The sequence below is a fragment of the Siniperca chuatsi genome, linkage group LG20, assembly GCF_020085105.1.
Source record: "Siniperca chuatsi isolate FFG_IHB_CAS linkage group LG20, ASM2008510v1, whole genome shotgun sequence".
Taxonomy (NCBI): domain Eukaryota; kingdom Metazoa; phylum Chordata; class Actinopteri; order Centrarchiformes; family Sinipercidae; genus Siniperca; species Siniperca chuatsi.
Genome location: NC_058061.1, coordinates 19,853,952 through 19,876,696, shown reverse-complemented (window position 1 = coordinate 19,876,696; position 22,745 = coordinate 19,853,952). Strand labels below are relative to the sequence as shown.

The 22,745-nt window shown below is 41.0% G+C and overlaps 1 protein-coding gene across 2 annotated transcripts in view; it reads right to left on the bottom strand.

Annotated features, from left to right (window-relative positions):
* The window catches only part of cacna1g (calcium channel, voltage-dependent, T type, alpha 1G subunit), a 258,783-nt gene that overhangs the window by 6,624 nt on the left and 229,414 nt on the right, over positions 1-22,745 (bottom strand). The window contains exons 31-39 of one of the 2 annotated variants that reach the window (XM_044179327.1): positions 20,298-20,431; positions 16,591-16,661; positions 12,688-12,766; positions 12,180-12,301; positions 9,994-10,422; positions 8,036-8,188; positions 5,582-5,704; positions 2,492-2,699; positions 2,046-2,215 (exon numbers count right to left, since the gene is read on the bottom strand). In XM_044179327.1, coding sequence (XP_044035262.1) covers positions 2,046-2,215; positions 2,492-2,699; positions 5,582-5,704; positions 8,036-8,188; positions 9,994-10,422; positions 12,180-12,301; positions 12,688-12,766; positions 16,591-16,661; positions 20,298-20,431 — 1,489 coding nt within the window. The remainder of the gene's footprint in view (positions 1-2,045; positions 2,216-2,491; positions 2,700-5,581; positions 5,705-8,035; positions 8,189-9,993; positions 10,423-12,179; positions 12,302-12,687; positions 12,767-16,590; positions 16,662-20,297; positions 20,432-22,745) is intronic. The other variant, XM_044179328.1, reaches the window with a different exon arrangement.

The window sequence follows — 22,745 nt, the reverse complement described above, 5'->3', positions numbered from 1 at the left end:
TCCTCATGAACTCATGACTTGTTCCTCATAGACCATAAACTGGGGAGAGGAAATGAATAGTATTTGAATATAATTGTGTTGAATTAGGTCAATTAAAATATCTCAAATCTATAGAGATGAGGAAACAAGGCATGCATGAGTTTTAGGGCACAGCACTTTGAGAAATGTTTGGAATCATGGGGTTCCCTGCATGAGCCTGAACGGTGTTACCACAGAGACACCTAGTGGTCAAAGATATCACAACCAGGCCAGCCCAATCACCAGCCACAGCAATACAACACCAAGTACCAAATAATAAGAGTGCACACTGGAACAATACTAAAACATGATCACCCTGTCAGATTTTTTTAAGCAAAATCAGGTTAAGTGCAATAACTACTGTACTCTGGTTAACAACTATGTACGTTTCAAGTCAATAGAAAATTCACAAGTGCTCTATCACTGTGGTACTGTGAGTACAAAATGGCCAAATGCATATGGACAGCACTTGCTGCTCTGTAGCAATCCCCTGAGTTGTATTATTTGTAGTATAGTAGTATAGTAAGTGCACTGCATTGTGGGTAAATTTCTCAGCCAAATAACACCTTAGTCTGGCTTGAATACATTCTATCACTCAGCTACCGAATAATCCACTGATGCAACGTTACACCTAGCTCCTGCTGCTTGTATAAGAATATAGAAGAATGAGTAAACTCAAAGCCCCCTTAAGGTCTCCTACAAGCAAAGCTACCTGCTAGAGAGTTGTAGATGCTTTGTGGCTGATGGTTAGCAGTAGACAAAAAATCAAATGAGTGACAAAGGGAAAAAAGGAGGGAAGCCTGTGTGTGTGTGTTGGTCTGTCTCTCTCTTGGAAGATGAACATGGAGTCCAGTGTTTCTGAAAGGCCCAGTGATAGCTAAAGTCTGCTGTTTGTCACTGTTTCAGAAACAGGAGTATCTGTGTTTGAGCAGTAGCTCAGGGTCAGGTGGCTTTTGGGCCCAACTGAGCTGAGATCAGAGAATAACAGATACAATATGGAGAATGAGACAGCATATAAATTAGCAACAGAGAGGAATACCAGGAAGAAGGGGAGAAAGGAGGAAGAAAAGTGAAATTGTTTAGAACATGCAACAAGGAAACAGACAACTAAACCGATTTTTCTCTTAGGTCTTAGAGCTACAATTGGTTGATTTTTTAAAATAAACTTGGCTTATGAGTCATAACAATTAGACAATCACTGAAGACAAAAGTTGCTGTCATATGATATGACAAACTGATGCCTATAAAGCTCACTGCTCACTGACATACTTGAATTCTTTTCTGATGCTATTAACTAACACACGCCCAGTTATGCCACAAATAAGTCATGTCCTTGGTTTAAATAATGTTATCTGTTAGTAAAAGAATCAACTCCATGTTATATAATTTGTCAAGAATGGGGGCAAAAATATTGGTGGTGATTGTTTTGTTATTTGTGATATTATTACATAAAGTGGAGCTAAACACAAAAATGTTACTATTACTCATTACAGATAGAATAAAACTATAATAGTCATTATGTCAATAGTTGAGCCAAACACTATGTGCTGGTGGATGTATGTGCCTCAAAAAAAATCTGAGCCACTCGATGAGACAAGCAAGAGCTTTCACTTTTCATTTTGTTTGTGTGTACAAGAATGATTGTACTAAGCTACGTCATTGAAGTTATATGCTCGGTATAAAAGCAGATTGGTAAAGGCAAGGCGAGTGATAGATCATGGTAACATTCAAATTTCACAGAGTGTGATTGGATTTTGAGCAGAAGAGTTAACCTCAGATCCTCACATTCCTCATTTTGACATATACAGTAAGCTGATAGACTGCTCTCACCTGTTTACCCACAATCCTTGGATATACTATTATTAGTATTAATACTTTATTTTCCAAAATACTACAACATCTTTCTCATAATTTTACGCTGACATAAAATACAGCTTTCATCACATACAGTACAGATACAGACAGGAGAGGACTATAAATGTGATTTTGGAGTAAAGTGAAAATCTGAAACAGTATGATTTAGTCACCTGTCTGCGGAGCGTGCGGCTGAATGTGTGTGTGCGTCTGGGAGGGGGTAGTCGTGGTATACTCTCCGAGTCTGAGTGGCTGTGGGGGCTGATGGGTCTGAAGAGGTCAGTGGGAACGGTCAGCTGCCGGGAAACCTCCTCCGGTTGTGAACGCACTGAGCCACTGGAGCCTGGAGGTAAGAAGCAACAAAACAGTTACAGCAGGTGTCTCGATTCTCAGAGGAAATCCTTGGGTTAACGTTCAAAACAAGGCCTCCCATTTCTGTCCTATCATAATAAGGTGTCACAAATTCTGGATCACAACAAATAAATAAGCCACCAGTCTGCAGCTGTGGTAGATAAAAACAGTAAATACAGGCTTCAGGTGTTGTGTTTTGTTGCAGGTGCTGGTTTCATTTTATTGTGGTATTTATTTGAAATGTAATAAATACTTTATCATACATTACCTGATTGGGCCCTGTGGGTACCCATAATGTGCTGGGACCCCTGTGCCTGTGCTAGAAGCTGTGCTGGAGCCAGCGCTGTGTCACCAAAGGGCTGCAGGGGGAGGAACATGTAGCTGTCGTTGGGTAGGGAGTGTGTGCGTCCCACCGCGGGCTTCCTGACGCTCAGCAGGTTGTCCTCCAGTGGCTCCCCAGGATCGAGCTGCTCTTGCTGGGGAAAGAGAGAAGAGAGTCAGGGTCCCTCTAGAGCTAGAAAGATTGGGGCTACTCTAACTCAAGCACTTTCACACTCTTTCTAACACATTCACAGTTGATATCTTTCTAAGACACAATGTGAACGAAGAGGCAGTGGTCATCAGCATACACAGAAAACAGACAGGATCTTTGCATGTTGGAGTTGACTGGCACAGAGCTGCCACAGATCACAGAAACAAGACCGTGCTAGGTTGAAATTTCCAAGCGCTTTCCTTTTTTTAAGCGAAAGACACTCTGCGTCTGGTGTGTGCCTTTACCCCGGCAGTCATTTAACTTTACGTCAGCCTGCTCCGTGATTGTGTGTCAGCTGGGGCAGTGTCCTGCAGCCTGACCCATTACAGAACCAGTTCACATTCATCACAGAGCTACTGGAGCTCCTGCACACTTTACACCCCCCGTAGCAAACACATGACAACTCAGAGAGGAGTGAAAACTAGAGGACAGAATACAGTACAAACACAGAAGAAGACGGATAGGAAAGGACTATGAGAAAAAACGTGGACTCACATGTAAAGCACATAGGAAAAAAATAGAGAACTGAGGAAAAGAAGGAGGAAAAAGGACAGAGAAAGAGCTGGAGGATAGAGGTTACAGTGAGAGAGAGGAGAAAGAAAAATAAGAGATAAGGCGAAGGAGAGAAAACTGCAACTGGCAGGTGAGGAGGCGCACTACTCTACTGGACTGGACTGGACTGGAGAATTAACACACATTAGGCTGGAAAGGTGGAATGAGAAAGAGAAGAGAAAGTTGGAGGGCGCATGTTTAGATTCACCAGGGTCTTTCAATGCCTCTTGTACTCCTCTACCTCTTCAGTCCCCTCCTTTTCTTTGTATTTGTCCCAGCACAATCCAATTGACAGTAATTTCATGTCATGTGTTAGCCGGGGTTCTCCGTTTCTGAGATTGATGATATATAAATTGATCCCACTGCATCGCTGGCCTGGATGTGCAGCACGGGCCAAGGTTACAGTGACCACAGGGATGTGATGTGATCATGAATGAGCCAAACTGGTTGTTAATTACACCCTGACAACCAGATGACATTCAATTAATTTTCAATTTAGAGGGAAGATGGCCTTTCCCTCAGTGACAGAGACCTCTGGGACAGGATATCATAGAGGTACATACAGATTAATTCTGGTGAGGATGCATACATAAGCCTCAATGCAGGACGACATGCCCTTGTATGAGAAATTGATGGATGAGGTGGTGACAAAACGCGCTCTGATGTGAAGCAGTGGCGTTCCTTCAGGCAAGTCCATTATTTTCTAGATCAAGACCGTTCGGAGTGCATTTTTGTGTTCATACCATGAACACTTAATGCAGATGGCTCGATTTGTTTTCCATGGGGCATAAATTAAATATTGTTGCAATTGTGTGTGCACTTCAGCACTGCTTTATAATAGTGGTTAGACTGTTGACCCTCAATTATAGTTGAAGTGTCCTGATATATAATTTTAACTCACACATGCCAGCCAATCAGACACGTATTCAGGACATATACACGTATTCATGTATAAGTATATTGGGTAACACTTTATTTTATGGGTCTGTCATTTCCTGGTATTTTCCTTGGATGTTTCCTGGAAAGAATTATGTAATTTAGGACTAATTATAGAGAAAATAGAGACAAAGTTCTGATAAAGTTACTGAAGTTTAGTCAGTTGTGTTTAGTTTATAAGCAGCAAAAGGCCCCATTTAATCCCAAGTAAATATTAATTAATTACTAATTTATTATTGGACACTTTATTCTCCATATATGTTGAACTGTATGCTTTTAGACAAATTTTCCATTTTTCATGTTCAGCTGACCTGCTGTACACTGACTCCTAATGTTTTGCTACCAATTCAGTGGAATTATTTAATGTGAAATGTATCAACTGAACACATTCTCCACTGTCCCTATAAGTAATAAAAAACTACACAATTGTTTCCAGGAACTTCCCTATAAATTTACAGTTACACATAAGAAATTATAGGAAAGTACTGGACCTGTATAATAAAGCGTTTACATATTTTTTGTAGCCATTGTATAAAGTAAGTAGTATCAAAAAAGACCCTGTAGCAGATAGCAATGCACACTGAGATGAATGGGTGAAGAAAACACATTTTCACCAGGACTGTCTTATTTTTCTAAATACTAGAACGTTTTGCTATTAGAATAGTGTGAATGATGCTATATGAAATAGAAATTCTACACACAGTGGCTTTAAACCTGCCAACACTAGATTTTTGTTAGCAAACAATTGTCTTTTTACACATCCAGCAGATATGGAGCAACATGAGCATTAATTTGGTCATCTGGCAATAAAAAGTCAAATTTTCACTCGTCTTTAGCTCAGTTTTGGTTCCACTTTAAACTGCTTTGTCTGCTGGTTGGTGCTGAGCAGGTAGTGTACAGTTGATTTTTAGTGGGGGAGTTTTTTGTTGCTGAAAATAGCTGCCTACAGGCTTCTGTAACCAAAACAATGAACTGAAAAACTTTAAAAACGGAACTGCCGAGTCAGGGGATAATTCCCTGACTCGGGTTCATTAGTATGAGCGACACCTTTCACATACAAGTAGTCATGTGATCCATTATTAATATAAAAAATTGATTATAACTGCTTTACATGTTTTTAGTTGTGCTGGGACTACAGGTGCAAATGAGGTGTTTAGCTAATTGAGCATCCAGTTTTTTTCTCTCTGTCAAGCTAAGCCTGTTCCACCCCAGTGTGTGAAAGTAGTGGGGGGACAAGTGGCTTTGGAAGTGCCCTGGGAAAGGAAACACTACAAGATACTGCAGAGGGGAGGAGGAGGGACATTGATGGAGAAAGAGAAAGAGAGGAACTGTCAGTACATTGCATTCCAAACTGGTTAGAAAGAGGGGGTTAAAATCATCAGGAGCCGAGTCGTCTGTCAGAGCTAGGGACCAGGATTTCTCAGAGGCCAGAGACAGAGCTTCCATCTCCGCTAGAGGGATCTAGGCAGGAAGAGACAATGACTGGTGAGCAGAGAAAACAAACGCACATAAATAAGGACGCTACACACAGATACGACCTGTAGCTAACAGGAAAATACATTATTTGAAACAACATATACACAGCTAGAAGTATGCAGCAGAGCAAAACAACAAGGAAAAAAGACAAAGCAACATTTATATGCTGGAAAACCACATGAAGACTGTATGTATTGTAATGTACAGTCATTTAAAAATTTTGAATGCATAATTCACAAAACAGCTACACGTGCCTACACATCTAAATTAGCTGAGATGCTAATTTTGAGTTAATTCACATCTCTGATCTCTGAATCCTAGCGCTCTCCAGAGTTTGGCCTTGAGCGTTTCTGGCTCCTGTAAAAGGAACTGCTGTATATTTGGCTGTGTACCTGCTTAACAGGGGAAATGCTTTCTGACAGGCAAATGGGCCATCTGAGCAGAGAGGGGCAGGGGCCGAAACTCAATGGAAAACATTTCTGCTAATGTATCAGAAGGAGAGAGGTGGCCTATGGCATCTAATAATGACATCTCAAACTCATTTGAAGCTTTTAGAAGATGGGGTTCGCAATGCTAATGTAATTGGCCAAAATGTGCCTTCAAACGAGGAAAGGAGGCACCCAGATGTATTATTCAGTGACTCAGTGATCCATAGCTTATTGATTGAGCCATTACTCTGCAGACTTGGGTGATCTGTTGGCTTCAGGAATGTCTTTGGTGGGTTATCACTTCGCTGTGACTGTTTGGCAAAGTAGAGATTCACATATATAAACACAGAAACATGCCGCGAGAACATACAGACACAAAGTTGTGTAGGAGAGACAGAGCAAACTCTAAACGATGTCACTGAGGCTGCTAAACCAGACCAAAACCCTGCCAAGCATGACTGAAAATAAGTGAGTGGAGACGTGAGCGAGGGAATGAGATCATAGCTGAGGCGGGATATGACGCACTGCACTGTGGTGGGCAACAGGGCTGGTTAGAAAGGGGAAAATATTCAATGTGGAGGAATGCCAGTACAAAAATGGTAATGGCTGTAGGGATGCACGATATGTACCAAACATCACATTAGCATGCTTTTTCATGAATTTTATGAAATTAAGTTCTACGGACAGTGTGTACTAAATTCCTGCATAACTGTCTTTTACTTTGTAGGCCAGTGATTCTGTACTCTACAAACTTTATCCATCTTTAAGTAATTTAGTCTGGTATTGAGTCATAAAATTTCATATTCATTAAAACAAGTGGTAAATTCTGCCAATAGTGGTGAGATAATTTGACCTGTTTTCAATAAAAATCTATTGTTTCAAAAGTCAACCAAGCTCATCTCCATACTTGTGGAGTAATCTGCTTCATTTAAAAGGTCAGTTCACTCAAATAAAAAAACAACATATTTTCTTACTTAGCTCTGGTACAGTGGCTCTGAACTTTTTTTGCTTGTGACCCCTCAGACAAAGTCAGATCTACTTGCAGCCCCTTATTGTATCTATGTCGCCCTATAGTCTATGAATTGGGATCATTTCAATCAAAGTGCGATTTGCCCTTATTTGCCTGGTTAGGCCTCTAAGAAGATTAGAGAAGGCACTTTTAGATAATATTCTAGCAACAATAGATCCACAGTTGCAAATGAGACTGACTCAGTTTAACCCATGGAGGTCATTGAGATTGTGTTCACGACACTGCAAAGTTACATTTAAAACAATAACATCTCTCTCAAGAATCAGTTCCCACTGATCATCTGGATAACCCGCAGAACACCCTGTGGAAAGTTTTCATAGGGACTATTTCTTTGGTAGAAAGTAGTTCCAGTGAGGTTAGTGGATTATCCCGAATGACATTGTTTCTGACAGGACATGCTGCTGTTTAAATGTTAACATGTCATTATTAAATGCTGTGAGCACAACAACAACAACCGCAAACAAAATTCCATTTCCCTTTATTGCATTGGGTTTGGAGGCTTAAATCTCAAAGACAGATATCTCAGAACTGTTGCGCTAAACTGAGAAAATGGGATGTTTTGTTATCCGGGTGAATCAACCCTTTAAAGGCATTATCGCTTGTTTTAAGAAAGTCCTTGTGTGAAACTGCACTGAAAACAAGGGATATGATTGTGGTTTAGTTTGTGTAAAGGAAAACAAGACTATCTGCAACCTTTCTGGATTTAGTTTTTGATAGTCAAAAATTACAGCAGCAACTACTGCATTGCAGTTTTCATTTTCTCATGATTACTTGTGTGGCCCTACACGTTGGAGAGAAATAAGACCCACTGGACGTATGAAATGGAGGAAGTGAGTCATGATTCTGGTGATTATTGACCTTCTTGTCGGTGCTGTGCTTGCTGGGTCTGGGGGGCAGCGCGTAGTAGTGGCAGATAGAGCCAGACAGGTTGTCCATCAAACTCAACTCTCCCTCCATTGAATCCTGGATGACCAGGGAGACCGAGTCAAACTGCGCTCTCCGCTGGACAAACTTAGATAATGCAGAGAGAAAAGGAAAGGAGAGAGAGACAGAGAGAAAGAAAAGGGGCAGAAGTTGTGGAAAAAAGACAAGGACAGGGGAAAAGGAAAGAAGAAGTCAAGACAGAGACACATGAATAAATGTGGAAAAAAAGAATGGATCACAAAGAAAGAAACGGAAGGAAAAAGACAGTAGATCAGGTAGAAACAAACAGATATACAAACAGAAACAAGACAAAAGAAACACATCACAGTAGGAGAACTAGATTATCTATCAAACTTAGCCTTAGTTAGTAAACTTGTGAGTGTTTTACTTAATAATTTAAAAAACTTTCACGCAGTGGACAGCAACTGAATATACACAACCTCCTCCTAACCAACATCCACTACAGGCTCTGTAGTGGATGATACAATTTAATTCCACAAGGGGGCACTACAACACCGCAGTAGAGCTGGTCTCCCACAGGGCTGGAGAAGGGATTGCGGCTTAACCACACATGTTTTGGAAGAGCGGCAGAGGAAGATGGATAACATCTTAGAGGGGAAACATAACGATAGCGAGACCTCTATTTCCTATCCCCAAAAAGTTCCCCGCTGTCTGGAAATAGCTGTTGAAGTGAACAACAAGGCCCTGTGGTCCAGCTTTCCCATGGCACTGTGACCTATCTGTGACTGGCACGTCCTCTACAGGGACCAGCTACACACACATTCACACACACACACACACACACACACACACACACACACACACACACACACACACACACACACACAGTCATGCACGCACACAAACTGTAAACCATCCTGATATGGGTCAGTACGGGTTACCCTGAATAATACATTTGCAGATCCAGTACATTTTCTGGATACACTATTGACTTGACATAAACCATAACAATGCAGTAACTTTCAAACAAGTGTCTAATATGTGACGAGAAAACATCAATATTGAAAAAACTTCTATGTGCTGTACATGTGTGGAGAAATAGATTTTTACAGAGAATACAGTATTTAAGTGTATCTTGACCCCACAAGCTCATACCAAACTGTATATTTACATTTATGACGCTGATAAATGCCAGAACGTGTAGTGACTATGTCCTAATATGGCCATATCCGCTATAGTTTGTTTACGTATGGACTACAGTTATTAGTTAAGGCAGTGAGAGACATTCCTTCCAAGAAATCCATTATTTCAGATACCATCCAGCATGCTCAGCTTCCCTCAGCATGGGCCGCAGAATTAACTGATGGTTTGGACCGGAGTCAGAACTAATGACCCGAGATGTGGGGTCCATCTGACTGGTCTCACAGCCTGGCCCCCAGCAGGAAGTGACCTTGAAGCATCTGTCATGTCACGCAGGATGCTGCGTGGACAAGTGAGAATCGAACAAACTGACCTAGACATTATCTGAATGTGTGTCTCACTTTTACTTGTGTGCAAAAATGTGAAACTAATCAATACATACACTGAGACAACAGTGTGACTAAGGCATTTATATGTAGCTATAAAGTCACCCTTATGTGATATGGGGTTTTGCAAGTATCGTCAGGGATATCACAAATGTATTATTGCAACTAAACAAACTACTTTTGGGATCTACAAAGGAAATGTTTTTTATTATTATTATTTATTATTATTCTGATTGTCCTCTGTGTTTCCGTTATTACCAGAGTCATGTTTTTTGAGAACATGTAAACGTGGCTGATGAGGGAACTATGGTGAAAGAATGCCCTCAAAATCACAACGACACTGTAGATATGTCTAACACTCACACATATACATAACATACAACCAACACAAAAAAGATTTATCACCTCCAGTGGGGGCTCTGGGCATGAAGGGGGGTCTGCGCTGATGTTTACAGAGTCTCTAGTTATATCAGCAGTGGGCGAGTCCATAGGACTGTCCCTTTCCTGCTCCCTGTCCCCTCCTCCGGTGGACCTCCAGGGGGAACCCCCAGAACTTGACCTGTCCATGCCCAATGCCAGGGGGTTGAGCTGGGGTGACCTCATTGCCATTTCTCCCCCGTCTGCCAGGAGCCTGTTCTCCTGTTCCAACTCCGTCTCCATTTCTGCCTCCTCCTTGGCTTCCTTGTTGCTCTCCTCCAGGTGCTTCATCAGGACGGCAATGACAACGTTGACCAAGACAAACTGAGCGGTCAAAACGAAGGAGACGAAGTAGATGGGAGAGACAACAGTGTTGTAGCAGGTGCCAGTGTCATGGGCACAGTCCCTTAATGTGTCCTGGAAGAAGCATGAAAACATGACGTAAGCACATTAGCTAAAGCTTTACCAGCAAACAGTGTACACACTATATACACCTCTACAGCCAAACAGAGCACTGGTATTGGATGATTCTGCAAAACCCTGGATTACATTCAACAATGACAGTTTTGAATGTCCAATGGCAATGTTTTTTAGCCACATTATGGATGGCAAAGCTGGTCAGTCAATCAGTCAGTCAGTCCTGAAACATCTCAACAACTATTTGAAGGATTACCATGAAATTTTGTACAGACATTCATGGTCCCCAGAGGATAAAGGCCACTGACTTCGGTGATGCTCAGACTTTTCATTTTTGTTTTTTAGTGAAATGTTTTAACAACTATTGGAAGGATTGCCATGAAATTTGGTCCAGACATTTTTGTTGCACAAAGGAAAAAGCCTGCTGCCTTTGGTGATTAGTAGGGTTGCGCCATAATAGTCAACTAAACTATTAGTCGATGAGAAGAGTCTTAATCGACCAAGTTTTCATTAGTTGGGTAGTCGGTGAAAAAAAAAACCCTTAAACTGCATTTGGGAGCTGTGCTCCACTTGAGTTGCAACATGGACATTGTCTCTTGTGACACAGGAAGTCACTTACCGGCGTACTGCTGCTAACTGTACTCTGACTCTGGAGACGACGAAGACACAGCATGTTCAGGAGGGGATAGGAGAGGCATGAAGCGGGAGAGGAGCGAGTTTGTGGCGAGTTAATTTGTAAGTAATGTTATACAGCATCCCTCGTATTGATAAGTCTGCGAGTATTTGGTTTTGTGAAGTTGGAAGTTTTGTATTCCATGTTTTGAACAATGAGACTTATGTGATGTTATACTGTGTTGAAATAAATTAAATGTTCGCCTTGCTGGTTGCTCTGACATATTCAGAATAACATTACCACTTTTGCAGTCAGCAACAGGCGGCTCACTTTGTGCCACTTGTAAATATGGTATTTTAAAGGCTCATTATTACGGTTTTATACTTCTCTGTAATGTAGCACAGTGTTAACAGTGTTACTTGTAACGTTCTTTCTCAGCCCTCAAACCATTTTCTGATGCCTCAAAAATATACATTTAAATAATTAAATGAATATAATAAACGTTTGACGACTAGTCGACTAATGGCTTGAACTAACGACTAGTAGTCGACTAGGAAAATCTTTAGTCGGGGACAGCCCTAGTGATCAGCGGGTCAAAGTTTTGACTTATCCAGTGAAATATCTCAACATATACTATATGGATTGGCACCAAATTTAATACAGACATTCATGGTTCCCTCATGATGTCTCCTAATGACTTTGGTGAGTCCCTGATTTTAACTCTAGTGCCACCATCAGGACAAATGTCCAATACTTGGGGTTTATGAGTAAATACCTGCACAACTTATGACATTCCCATCAGCCTCAGCTGTACTATATGTGTAGTGCTAATTAGCATTAAGGAAAGATCATGTTCATGGTACAAAAAGCCATGAAAATGGGACATGAAGTCAGGTCTCTGGTGTGAAAGTCAGATGCTCTACTTTACAACTCTACAGCACGACCTCCACACTCTTACTTTCTGACAGTAATTTGTAGTCATCTGCAAAAAGAGGGAAGGCTGTCCCCGTAGATGACATACCAACATATCACCACTAAATGTGCTGTCTTGTGTTCCTGCTGAATGTATGTGCATACACATAAGAATGAACACGCAGTATGTACTGTATGTCTTCAGGATCCCAAACTGCAGTGTTAGTTTCACCTTCATTATGCCATTCCAGTTGTCTCCAGTGGAAACTCTAAAGAGCAGCAGAAATGCCATCCCAAAGTTTTTGAAAGTAGCATAGCGCCCCAGACCTTCACATGGGTGGAGCTCATCACAAACTGGGGAGACAAGGACGAGCAGGGAGGTTATGAAGAAGGGGAGGAATAGCCAGATAGTAGAGAGAGAGAGAGAGACATGAAGATATATACATAGAAAGTTTAATGGCTTTTCAGTTGTCAAAACATAGGGCTTCACAATGAAAATGTAATACTATTGTATTACTCAAGCTACTAGAGATTGATTTTCATTAGAGAAATCAATATGGTATTTCAACAAAGGGTTTTAGAAAGTAATTAACATCAGACAGATTAAACCCACATAGGGGAGAATTAAATACTCGGTGCATGCCTGTGCATGGCCTGAGTGGTATGTATGTGTGTGAATCTTTGTTTGCTCTTTGTCTGGTTCGCCTGACTGCCTGTATGCATGGTGCATGTGTCCTTACTCAAGTCACCAAACAGCTCCACTCCCAGCGCTGCAAAGATAAAGAAGAGAAGCATGAAGAGAAGACCCAGATTCCCCACCTGCAGAGAGACCACAGGAAGAGAGAGGGATTAGTCAGAGGAAAGAAATCCCTGGCAAAATAAACCAATAATGAGGGACAACAAACAGCTCATTCCAGTGAGAAAATGAATGGATGGCCATGATGAAGCAACCAGGAGAAAATATAGGCTACCACTGTTGAACATTTGCTAAACCCCACCCCCGTACAGTGATTGTCCAATCATAGGTTAGCAACTGGAACTAGGCACAGCAGGCCTGCACGTGAAGCGGTGAGCATGGGGCTGTAGTAAGAGAGACACTCCACATTAAAGAGTTTGGATGGCGGTTTATTGTTATTACCCTTTCCAAAACCAGAAAAACAAGAGAAAAAATGTAAGCAATAGATTAAATAGTGTGTATTTCTGCTCTAAAATAAGCTGTAATTGTTAGGATGTCTGGCTAACTAGCTTACTACCTACAGTAGTAGTAACTAAGCTTTACTTCCAAGGCCAATGAGCATTTCATACTATATTATTTTGTGGGGTTACATTAAAAAAAACAGCCCTGTTGATGACTAGCATATCCACTGTGTAGTATTTCCCCACTGTGTTGGAGCCATTCCGGGATGGTACTATAGAGCTGACAGTGACCGCCCACTTTTTTTAACGGAAGTGAATTTCACATTCATTCACTCCACTGATGTTTCAGAAAATCCTTATATAAAGTGTTTTAAGCCTGGAACCAAGTCAACCAACTACCAGATGAATCGTGATCATAAAACATTTGATTCAGAGCAAAAAAAAGATTGGAAAATGGAAAAAAGGCACAATACTGTGTATATTATTTTTAGAGTGAAGGAACTATGCATCTCATAAAACATTGCAAATGATACCTTTCCAACAACTTCTGACCACTTTCAACCTAACGATAGTAGCGCGCCTCTTCTTGAATTTAACCTTTGTTATTATTATAGTGTTGTAGTGATTCTCTAAAAAAACGCAGCATGTCAGAAAGGGAAATCATGGTTGCTCTGTGGTAAATGTAACAAACGAACGTAGAGTTCAGTGGTAGTAGTAACTCACTAGCTAAACCTGTTGCAAGTTCTAACTGTGTAAATAAAGCTTTTTAAAAAGCTCACTAGCCATTTGCGGGTTCGCATTTGAGGGTGCGGTAAACATTTCCATGGTAACAGCTAGCTCCACCAATCAGACACGTCGCTGTAACATTTTAGGTTGGTAGTGTAGTCCGTCTCCATGAGATCACAAATAAAATGTGTTTTTCTTAAAACAAAGTTGATTTCATACAGACTTGTGGCTTCTACAGGAGTATATACTGTACCATTGTTTCACAATCTCATAGCTTGTGGTAAGTCTACCTTGGATGGTTATGACGTTATGGCTAATAATCAAAATCCTTTATTCATAACATTAATGGGATTTTCACTTCCGGAACCTCACTGTTGAGTTCTATAGTGTAGACTAATTTGGGGAAGTTTAGACTCCAGCAATTGCAGCTAAACTCATTATTCAAGATAATGTTATGTTTGTCACACATGTTAGTTAGTCTTAGTTGGTTACACTGCAATATAAGTGCAATGCTGTTCCTTTATTTCCAGGTCTTCTACAGGGATTATCAACTGGTGAGGATACTGACTTTTTTTCCTGGGACATGCAGCTTTGGCCTCTGTCTTTTAGCATATCATGTATGTAGCCATCAAGTGCATATATTTAAGGCCCCTTTGCATTTTAAAAGTCAGCTGGAAACATTAAAAAGTCAGGGGAGTAGAAGAGGGCGTTTTCAATCGACTCTTTATGCTAACATTAGCTTAATTAGCTAGCTAGTTAAAGCTGATAAAATCGTGCCAGCAACAGTTGTCATTTCAGCTGATAAAACTGACAGATGCTGGCTTGAAATGAGAAGCTGTCTACCTTTGTCTGAAATCTAGGACCCATTGTTTAAAAACTTACTAAGAATTTCAGGTGGTAAATCTGCCACCGATATCACTGTAACGTGCATATGTGCCATGCATAAATGCCGTGAATGAGTGACACAATAGAGTAAAAGAAGCAAAATCTGAATACAGTGGTGTGAAAAAGTGTTTGCCCCCTTCCTGATTTCTTTCGAAAACTTGGAACAGTGGTGAACCTTCCCAGGAGTGGCCGGCCGACCAAAAATACCCCAAGAGAGCAGCGACGACTCATCCAAGAGGTCACAAAAGACCTCACAACAACATCCAAAGAACTGCAGGCCTCACTTGCCTCAGTTAAGGTCAGTGTTCATGACTCCACCATAAGAAAAAGACTGGGCAAAACTGGCCTGCGAGGCAGAGTTCCAAGACGAAGACCACTGCTGAGCAAAAAGAACATTAAGGCTTGTCTCATTTTTGCCAGAAAACATCTTGATGATCCCCAAGACTTTTGGGAAAATACTCTGTGGACTGATGAGACAAAAGTTGAACTTTTTGGAAGGTGTGTGTCCCATTACATCTGGCGTAAAAGTAACACTGCATTTCAGAAAAAGAACATCATACCAACAGTAAAATATGGTGGTGGTAGTGTGATGGTCTGGGGCTGTTTTGCTGCTGATGAATTCTGCTGTCTACCAAAAACTCTTGAAGGAGAATGTCCGGCCATCTGTTCGTGACGTCAAGCTGAAGCGAACTTGGGTTCTTCAGCAGGACAATGATCCAAAACACACCAGCAAGTCCACCTCTCAATGGCTGAAGAAGAATAAAATGAAGACTTTGGAATGGCCTAGTCAAAGTCCTGACCTGAATCCTATTGAGATGCTGTGGCATGACCTTAAAAAGGCAGTTCATGCTCGAAAACCCTCCAATGTGGCTGAATTACAACGATTCTGCAAAGATGAGTGGGCCAAAATTCCTCCACAGCACTGTAAAAGACTCATTGCAAGTTATCGCAAACGCTTGATTGCAGTTGTTGCTGCTAAGGGTGGCCCAACCAGTTATTAGGTTTAGGGGGCAATCACTATTTCACACAGGGCCATGTAGGTTTGGATTTTGTTTTCTCTTAATAATAACAACCTTCATTTAAAAACTGGATTTTGTGATTACTTGTGTTATCTTTGACTAATATTTAAATTAGTTTGATGATCTGAAAAATTTAAGTGTGACAAACATGCAAAAAAATAAGAAATCAGGAAGGGGGCAAACACTTTTTCACACCACTGTATATGAGGAGCTCTGACAGTGCAGCTGATCCTGGATAAGAGTAAAAAAGATAATAGGAGGTAACAGCTTTGATACAGAAGTTGGTTTAGGTTATGAAAAGCTTTAGATTTTGAAAGGTTTGCTCCTGCTGCTACTGTCAATGCTAATCAGCATGTGGCAACCTGCTCATACCCCCACCACTGCCTATTATTGAATTTATTAGTTATGAACAATTCCGACGAGCTTTAGGAGGAATTAGCCTGAAACCATGCTCAACCCTCTCTGAATGACAGACAGAGGTAGTATCAAAGAATGCTGTGAACATAGGATTGAGTGTTATTTTTCTCTCAATCCAAACACTGCAGAAGTTGTTATAATTTACCAACTCCACCAACCTCAAATCCACCCACCATCGTTCATAACAAAACCTCAAGCTACATTCACTTCCTAATCTCTGCAGGGGGCTGGTTATGCAAATAAGGGTCTCTAGAGTTGGCAAAGGCTCATGGGAAATAACAGTGCCCTAAAACAGAAGAATATGTACCAAAAAAGAAATGCCTCTGGGATGTAATTTTAGGGACAGCTTCTGTGCGACGTGTTAGGAAATGAAAGATCCATGGAGAGAAATACATATGAGGAAGGAAAAGAGAATTCAGTGGCTTTGGTGGATGTTATTTAACAGAGTTGACTGTGTACCTGAGGCAGGGCTTGCATAACGGTGTCCAGCAAAGCTCTCATCCCCACCGCCATCTTCAAGAGCTTCAATACTGTGGGGACACACACATACAAAAAATTAAGTAGTGTCTTACCAATATTAAGATTGTTCAGTCTTACATAACAGAACAGGGACTTGTGCCATCACATCTTCTGTGAAATTGAAAGGACATTTTCCTTGCTTACAGACCAATCCTACTCTGTTAGTGTAGTCACAGATTTCATTTTACTGAATAACATTAAGCTTTCAGATAGTCTGATTGAGGTCATATCTTCCTGATTGGGGTTGCAGTTTGATGAGGTCACTGGTATGGCGATGGGGTACCAATGGCGGTACACCAAGACTGACAGATAATACATAATAATGAATGGAATAGTAGAGATGAACAAAACACCCCCCCTTTGCCTTAACCAAGAAATGGTTCAAACAAGTAACTCCCCATTGTCGTTTTTACATTTTCAGTTTTTGTGTAGATTAAACAAACAAGATATAACATGTTAATTTGCAAATTTAACATTTATAGATGCTGATAAGCAGATTTTTTTACTTTTTGATAGAGACAGGTTAGCTGTTTCCCCCCTGCTTCCAGTCTTTGTACTAAGCTAAGCCAACTGGCTGTTGGCTTTACCCTTATATTTACCACATATACATGAGAGTGGTATCGAACCTCTCATCTAACTATTGGCTAAAAGCAAACAAGCGTATTACCCAAAATGTCAAACTATTCCTTTAAGTATGTGCAATATTAGTGAGAAAATTTTGCATGTTAAATACATGAATATGCTTACAATATACAGTAGATGAAAATATTATGTATGAATCTTATGGTCCCTACATTATCCCGTAAGTCTCTGTGCTTACACTGAAATTCACATGGAAACGGTCTGGTCTGGGGACAGATTGTAAACAATAGCAAAAGAAAAAGCAGCTTGAGTGGCAGCACTTCCTTGCAAATTTAAAGATCCAATCAAACAGCCACTGGAAAACTGCTACTGCTGCTCACAGCACTGTGACCTCATGCACTAGTGGGTTTAACTAAAAAGTCAGTTTAATAAAGTCATCACAATTTTCTCAGCAATACTGCCTTTCTGCTCACCTTAGCAAATCAAATTACTTTTCTCTCCATAGCTAACAGGCCTTTTTAGTTGTCATACTAGAAAAAGCTCAGGTTTTACTAACTGTATTATTTACACTGATGCTTTTTCTACTGAGACAGGTCAGTTATGTCTTCTGTAAAAAAAAAAAAAGCCTATAGTCCATATTGGTTTGCACTTAGAGCCCCTACACACCCTCAGTCCACTCACACAGCTGTGTTAACTTGTTGCCTGATTAGGCTGGATTCAGACCAAATCAGGCACTGCATCAAAATGCCAGTGCTCCCATTCATTTTGAATGGTGGTAGTGCGTTTAGGTTGCGGCGGTGAGGGCTGCAGGGGATACAGCGGCGGAAAAGTTGAAACAGAATCCACTTTTGGAGAAACACAACCTGATATAACGCTGCAGTGGCCAATCAGGCAATCAGACCGGTCAAACTGCTCCAATGTCAGCCTGAAATATCACTGAAACCAGGAGGAATTCATGGACCAAACTATGATACTCTCCCAGTTATGTCCTCGCTTGGTTTATTTTGTGTACCCAGCTTCTGTGTATGGCTTGCAGTCTATACTGACATCTGTGTCTGGCTTGCAGTCTATACTGAAAAATAGCGATACCAAGAAGCTTCCTTTGGTTTGTGTGCATTTGTTTGAGAGAGAGAGAGACAGAGACAGTGGTGGTCGAGCAACCTAGAGAGTAAATGAGAAGAGGGAGCGCAGGTAGCAAGAAATCTGGTGAATAAGAGAAATAAAACATTATTTCACAGCGGTTAAGTTCCTGAATATGCGGCAAGTCTATTTTTGACGGAGGCCGTGTCAAGCTGCACAGAGCAGATCGAACCAGGCAGGATGACAGACACAGAAACACAATTGAGCATCCGGTCAATTTTCAAAATTCAACATCCTGTGCAGACTTCTGATCATCCGATCAACAAAAAACACAACTAAAACAGAGAAACCATTTAACTACGTAACAAAAGTCAAGGAAAATGGACCAAATCAACAAACCAACAACGCCGAGTTGTCAAACCGCTCTGCTTTTGAAATGCTCCCAGTGGGGTATGAAGCCGCTTGGAGGATGGAACAAAACCAGCAAGCAGACACGACTTTATAGAGCTGTGCCCGGTGGAATCCAGGCATTAGACCTCTCCTCAGGACTTTGTGGGTATGCACAAACTGGGCTTGATTGACATCTCCCTCACTCTCCTATTACTGCAGTTCTGTTGCACCACTTAAGGTTCGGTCAGACTGGATTTAACCTTTTTTTTAGCAAAAGAGCTAAATAGGAAAGTGACACAGTATACTGAAAAGTATGCGCCAATAGTATGTAATATGAAATACATTTTGGAATTATGTACAAAGTACTAACAATCCAGACACCGCTATTGTTAGGCAGCTTAAATGAAACAAAGTTTAAACAACAGAAACATTAAAAGTAACTTGTACAGCATTATTGGCGAGGATGATCCAATGTGATTACAATGGAGCCAGTGTGTAAATGTAATCTAGCTAAAATCACATCTACGTACAGTCTGAATATGAGATGTGTGTTGATACCAGATAGAAAAAGGAGCCACTTATTGTACTCACCCAAATCACAGTGTCAAACACACACACACACACACACACATTACACACAAGAGCCTGTGTTTGTACCTGGTCTTCTGCGTGACAGTAATCAATAACGACTTCCATGCTACTTCTTTTATTACACATTCAGTAATCAGACAAAACAGATGAGCTTTCCTCCTGCCTGTCTCATCTCCTCTTTCTCCCAGCTCTCCTCATCTCTCCTCTGCTCCAGCCTTCTCTTATCTTTAATTACCTGGACAAGTAATCAGCCTGAAGCACATGGGCAGTTTAGTGTTCCCCCTTCCTCTTCTTCCCTCCTGCCAAATCCATCCCGTCTCCTAAACTCAACCTTCCCCCTTCACCCTTTTCCACCATTTATTCTCTATCCAGATATACCGTATGCGCTCTGTCTCTCTCACCCACCGACATACCTTTCTTCCACTGATTTATCTCTCATTATCCTCATTCACTTCATCTCAACTTTTTTCACTCTAACATCAATTTCTCCTCTTTCCGACTTCTTTCCATCTTCTTATAATCTATTTTCAGGTCAGAAGTTATTCATCATCCCTGCATCCTCCTTTTATTTCTCCAGTCTTACCTCTCTCCTCTCATTTATTCTCACCATACCTAGTCTCAGTTTCTCCCATCTTAATTCACTTAATGTCTCCCCCACCCTCAGCTATCTTTCCTCACCTTTCTCCTTTCTCAGTCTTTTGTCTCTATATGTCTCTCTCTCGCTCTCTCTCTCTCTGTCTCTCTGCTCCTTCTCAGTGCTGTGTTTGTTAGCTGACTGTGTTTCTCTGTGCCATCTGGTCGACTCACACCCTGCCCAAACCCTGCTGAGACCTGCCATGCAAAAATGACAAAGAGGGGAGTCCCAGGGACGTGGCTGTTTTACAAGGCAGCTTAAAAGTACATCGCCGTGAAACAGACCAGAGTGTGTACGTGTCTGTGAGAGTGTGTGTCAGGGAGGGGCTGGGATGGATGGAGAGGCATGATGAGGGGCAGGGGGTTCATACCTCGTGCGATCCTCAGCACTCTCATGATGCGGATGATGGTGGGGTTGATAGGCAGGGAAGCATTGCTGTCAATCTCCTCCAGAGTGATGCCCATGATAGACAGCAGCACGATGGCCAGATCCAGCTGGTTCCACCTACACACACACACACACACACACACACACACACACACACTCATCAATCCCTTACACAGATTTAGATCATTTGTTTTCACTGAAACCATCGATAAATGTGATTGGCTGCAAAAACTGATCTAAACAAATCATCAATTTCTGATAAGTCATTTCCTTTAGTATAGAGATGTGAACTCAACTGTACTTGAGTCAGAATAGATTTTGACTTACAAATAAACAAAAAACTTGTGTCTTCACTTGGACTTGGAGAAACATGAGCCATAATCAGTTAATTTCATTATAGCAGACATGTTTCAGCACCATTCAAAAATTAAGGGACAAAAAAGTGTTTGAGACATCTGCTAGTAAAAAATTATATGCACACATTTTAGCTCTTGGTTTTAAGAGTGCACGTCTCTGTAAATGTTTCATATTACTGCTCTTTGGACTTTAATAAAGCATGAGGTAGAGTTAGAGGGCTAGATATGAAGATCGATATCACAGCCAGAAGACATTGGCTTAGCTTAGCATAAAGACTGGAAATAGGGGGAAACAGCTAGTCTGGCTCTCTTCAAAGGTAACGAAATCCAGCTACTAGTACTTCTAAAGCTCAGTTGGTTTAATCCATACAAAAACCAAATTGTAACAACAAAAGTTGTTGTTTTACAGGGGTGTTATGTGCCAGACTGTTTCTTGGCCAGGCGCAGTGACTTCATGGAGTCTGCGCTGGTTGCCTGGCAACCTCACGGTGACAAGATATAATGTGATAATTAATGGCTTTAGAAGTGCTGGTAGGCAGATTTTGTAACCTTCGAACAGAGCCTATGTAGCTGGCAGCAGTCGTTATGCAAAGCTAAGCGTCTACTAGCTCTAGTGTCATATTTTGGTAGAGACATGAAAGTGGTATCGATCTTCTCATTTAACTCACGGAAAGCTAACAAATGCAATTCCCAATATTTGAAACTAAGTATGTGCAATGTTGGCGATAAAATGTTGCAATTTCTCACAAACACTGCATGTCGATCTATTCTTGTAACTGTCTGTGGTTTTGGTTTGGTTTATTGACAACAGTAATATATTTGTAAAGTAAAATGTATCAGACTTTTGTCAGTGATAGAACGATGAAGTCCTGTGTTTCACTCATCAAGTTTCTCCACAGTCCTGTTGATTTCAAATGACTTGATCTGTTTTGTCACTGCACATGCATGCATAAAGCCAAAACTCTAGTCATACACAATTAACTAATCACATAAACTTTAAATTTAGAGACTGATCATTTTCTGGATGCTTGGGAGCGTGTAGACTTTTTCAGTGTTATGAGGCAGATTAAAGTAACATCAATGGTATCATTTTATTTTAGTGTGTCATAAAGATATGGTACACTCAGATCGGGAGTCAGCAGGCTACTTTCTTTCCCAAATACTGTGACTTGATTTGAGATCAAAGCGTTGGGACCAAATCTAATTTTCCAGCCTCTGTGCAATAAATGTGCACTGAACAAAATGTTTGGAACAAAATGAGTGTGTAAAAAGTCAGTGAAGATAGTGGTGGGTGGTCGTACTAATCAGGTCTGTTAATTTCCATGTGCAGGTTTTTGTCTTTCTCTGAGTTCGAGAGTCCACTGCGTAGTTTATCCCTCACATCCTCATTTAGATCCTATAAGTGTATGAATCAACACAAGAAAATCAACTTAAAATCCAATGAGATTTTCAAACTAGTACTTGGGGTCTTGGCTAAATGTTGTGTTTATCTGTTTGTGTGTACCTGTGTGTGTAGTGAGGTAATATCAAACTGGGCCACTGCCAAATGCAAAAAGGATAATGGTCTACACTGGCAAAGAGAATGGACATCATGGAGTCCTTGGTGGTCAGCTCTGGTCCAACAACACGATAGCTCCACTGAGGTGTGTGTTAGTGTGTGTATTCATGTATATGTGATGTGTGGTAGTATACATTTGTGGTGTTGTGATTGTTTTTGTGCATTATTGTGCGGTTTTCAGCGGGAAGCCAGGGATTTCAAAGCTGTGAAATCATCTAAGGCAGCGTGTTTTATGGGTGTTTAACGAGGCCGTTTGTATTCATACAGGCCTCACTGAGAACCATCCAGTGGAGCACCTTAGAAAAAGCTCATTTAAGCTCTCCGAACGCTGCCTCAAATTTTCCACATGACTCAGAGGCTAAAGAACGGTACCTTTAACCACCAATTTATTAGAATATCATGTCCACTGAAATGTCAAAACCCTAAACTGGGAGGTAAAACTTTATTCAGGATTTCTGTCTGATCTGTGTCCGAGATGTTTGGGAAAGGGCATTATGTCGCTTTGGGGAGCGTGGCA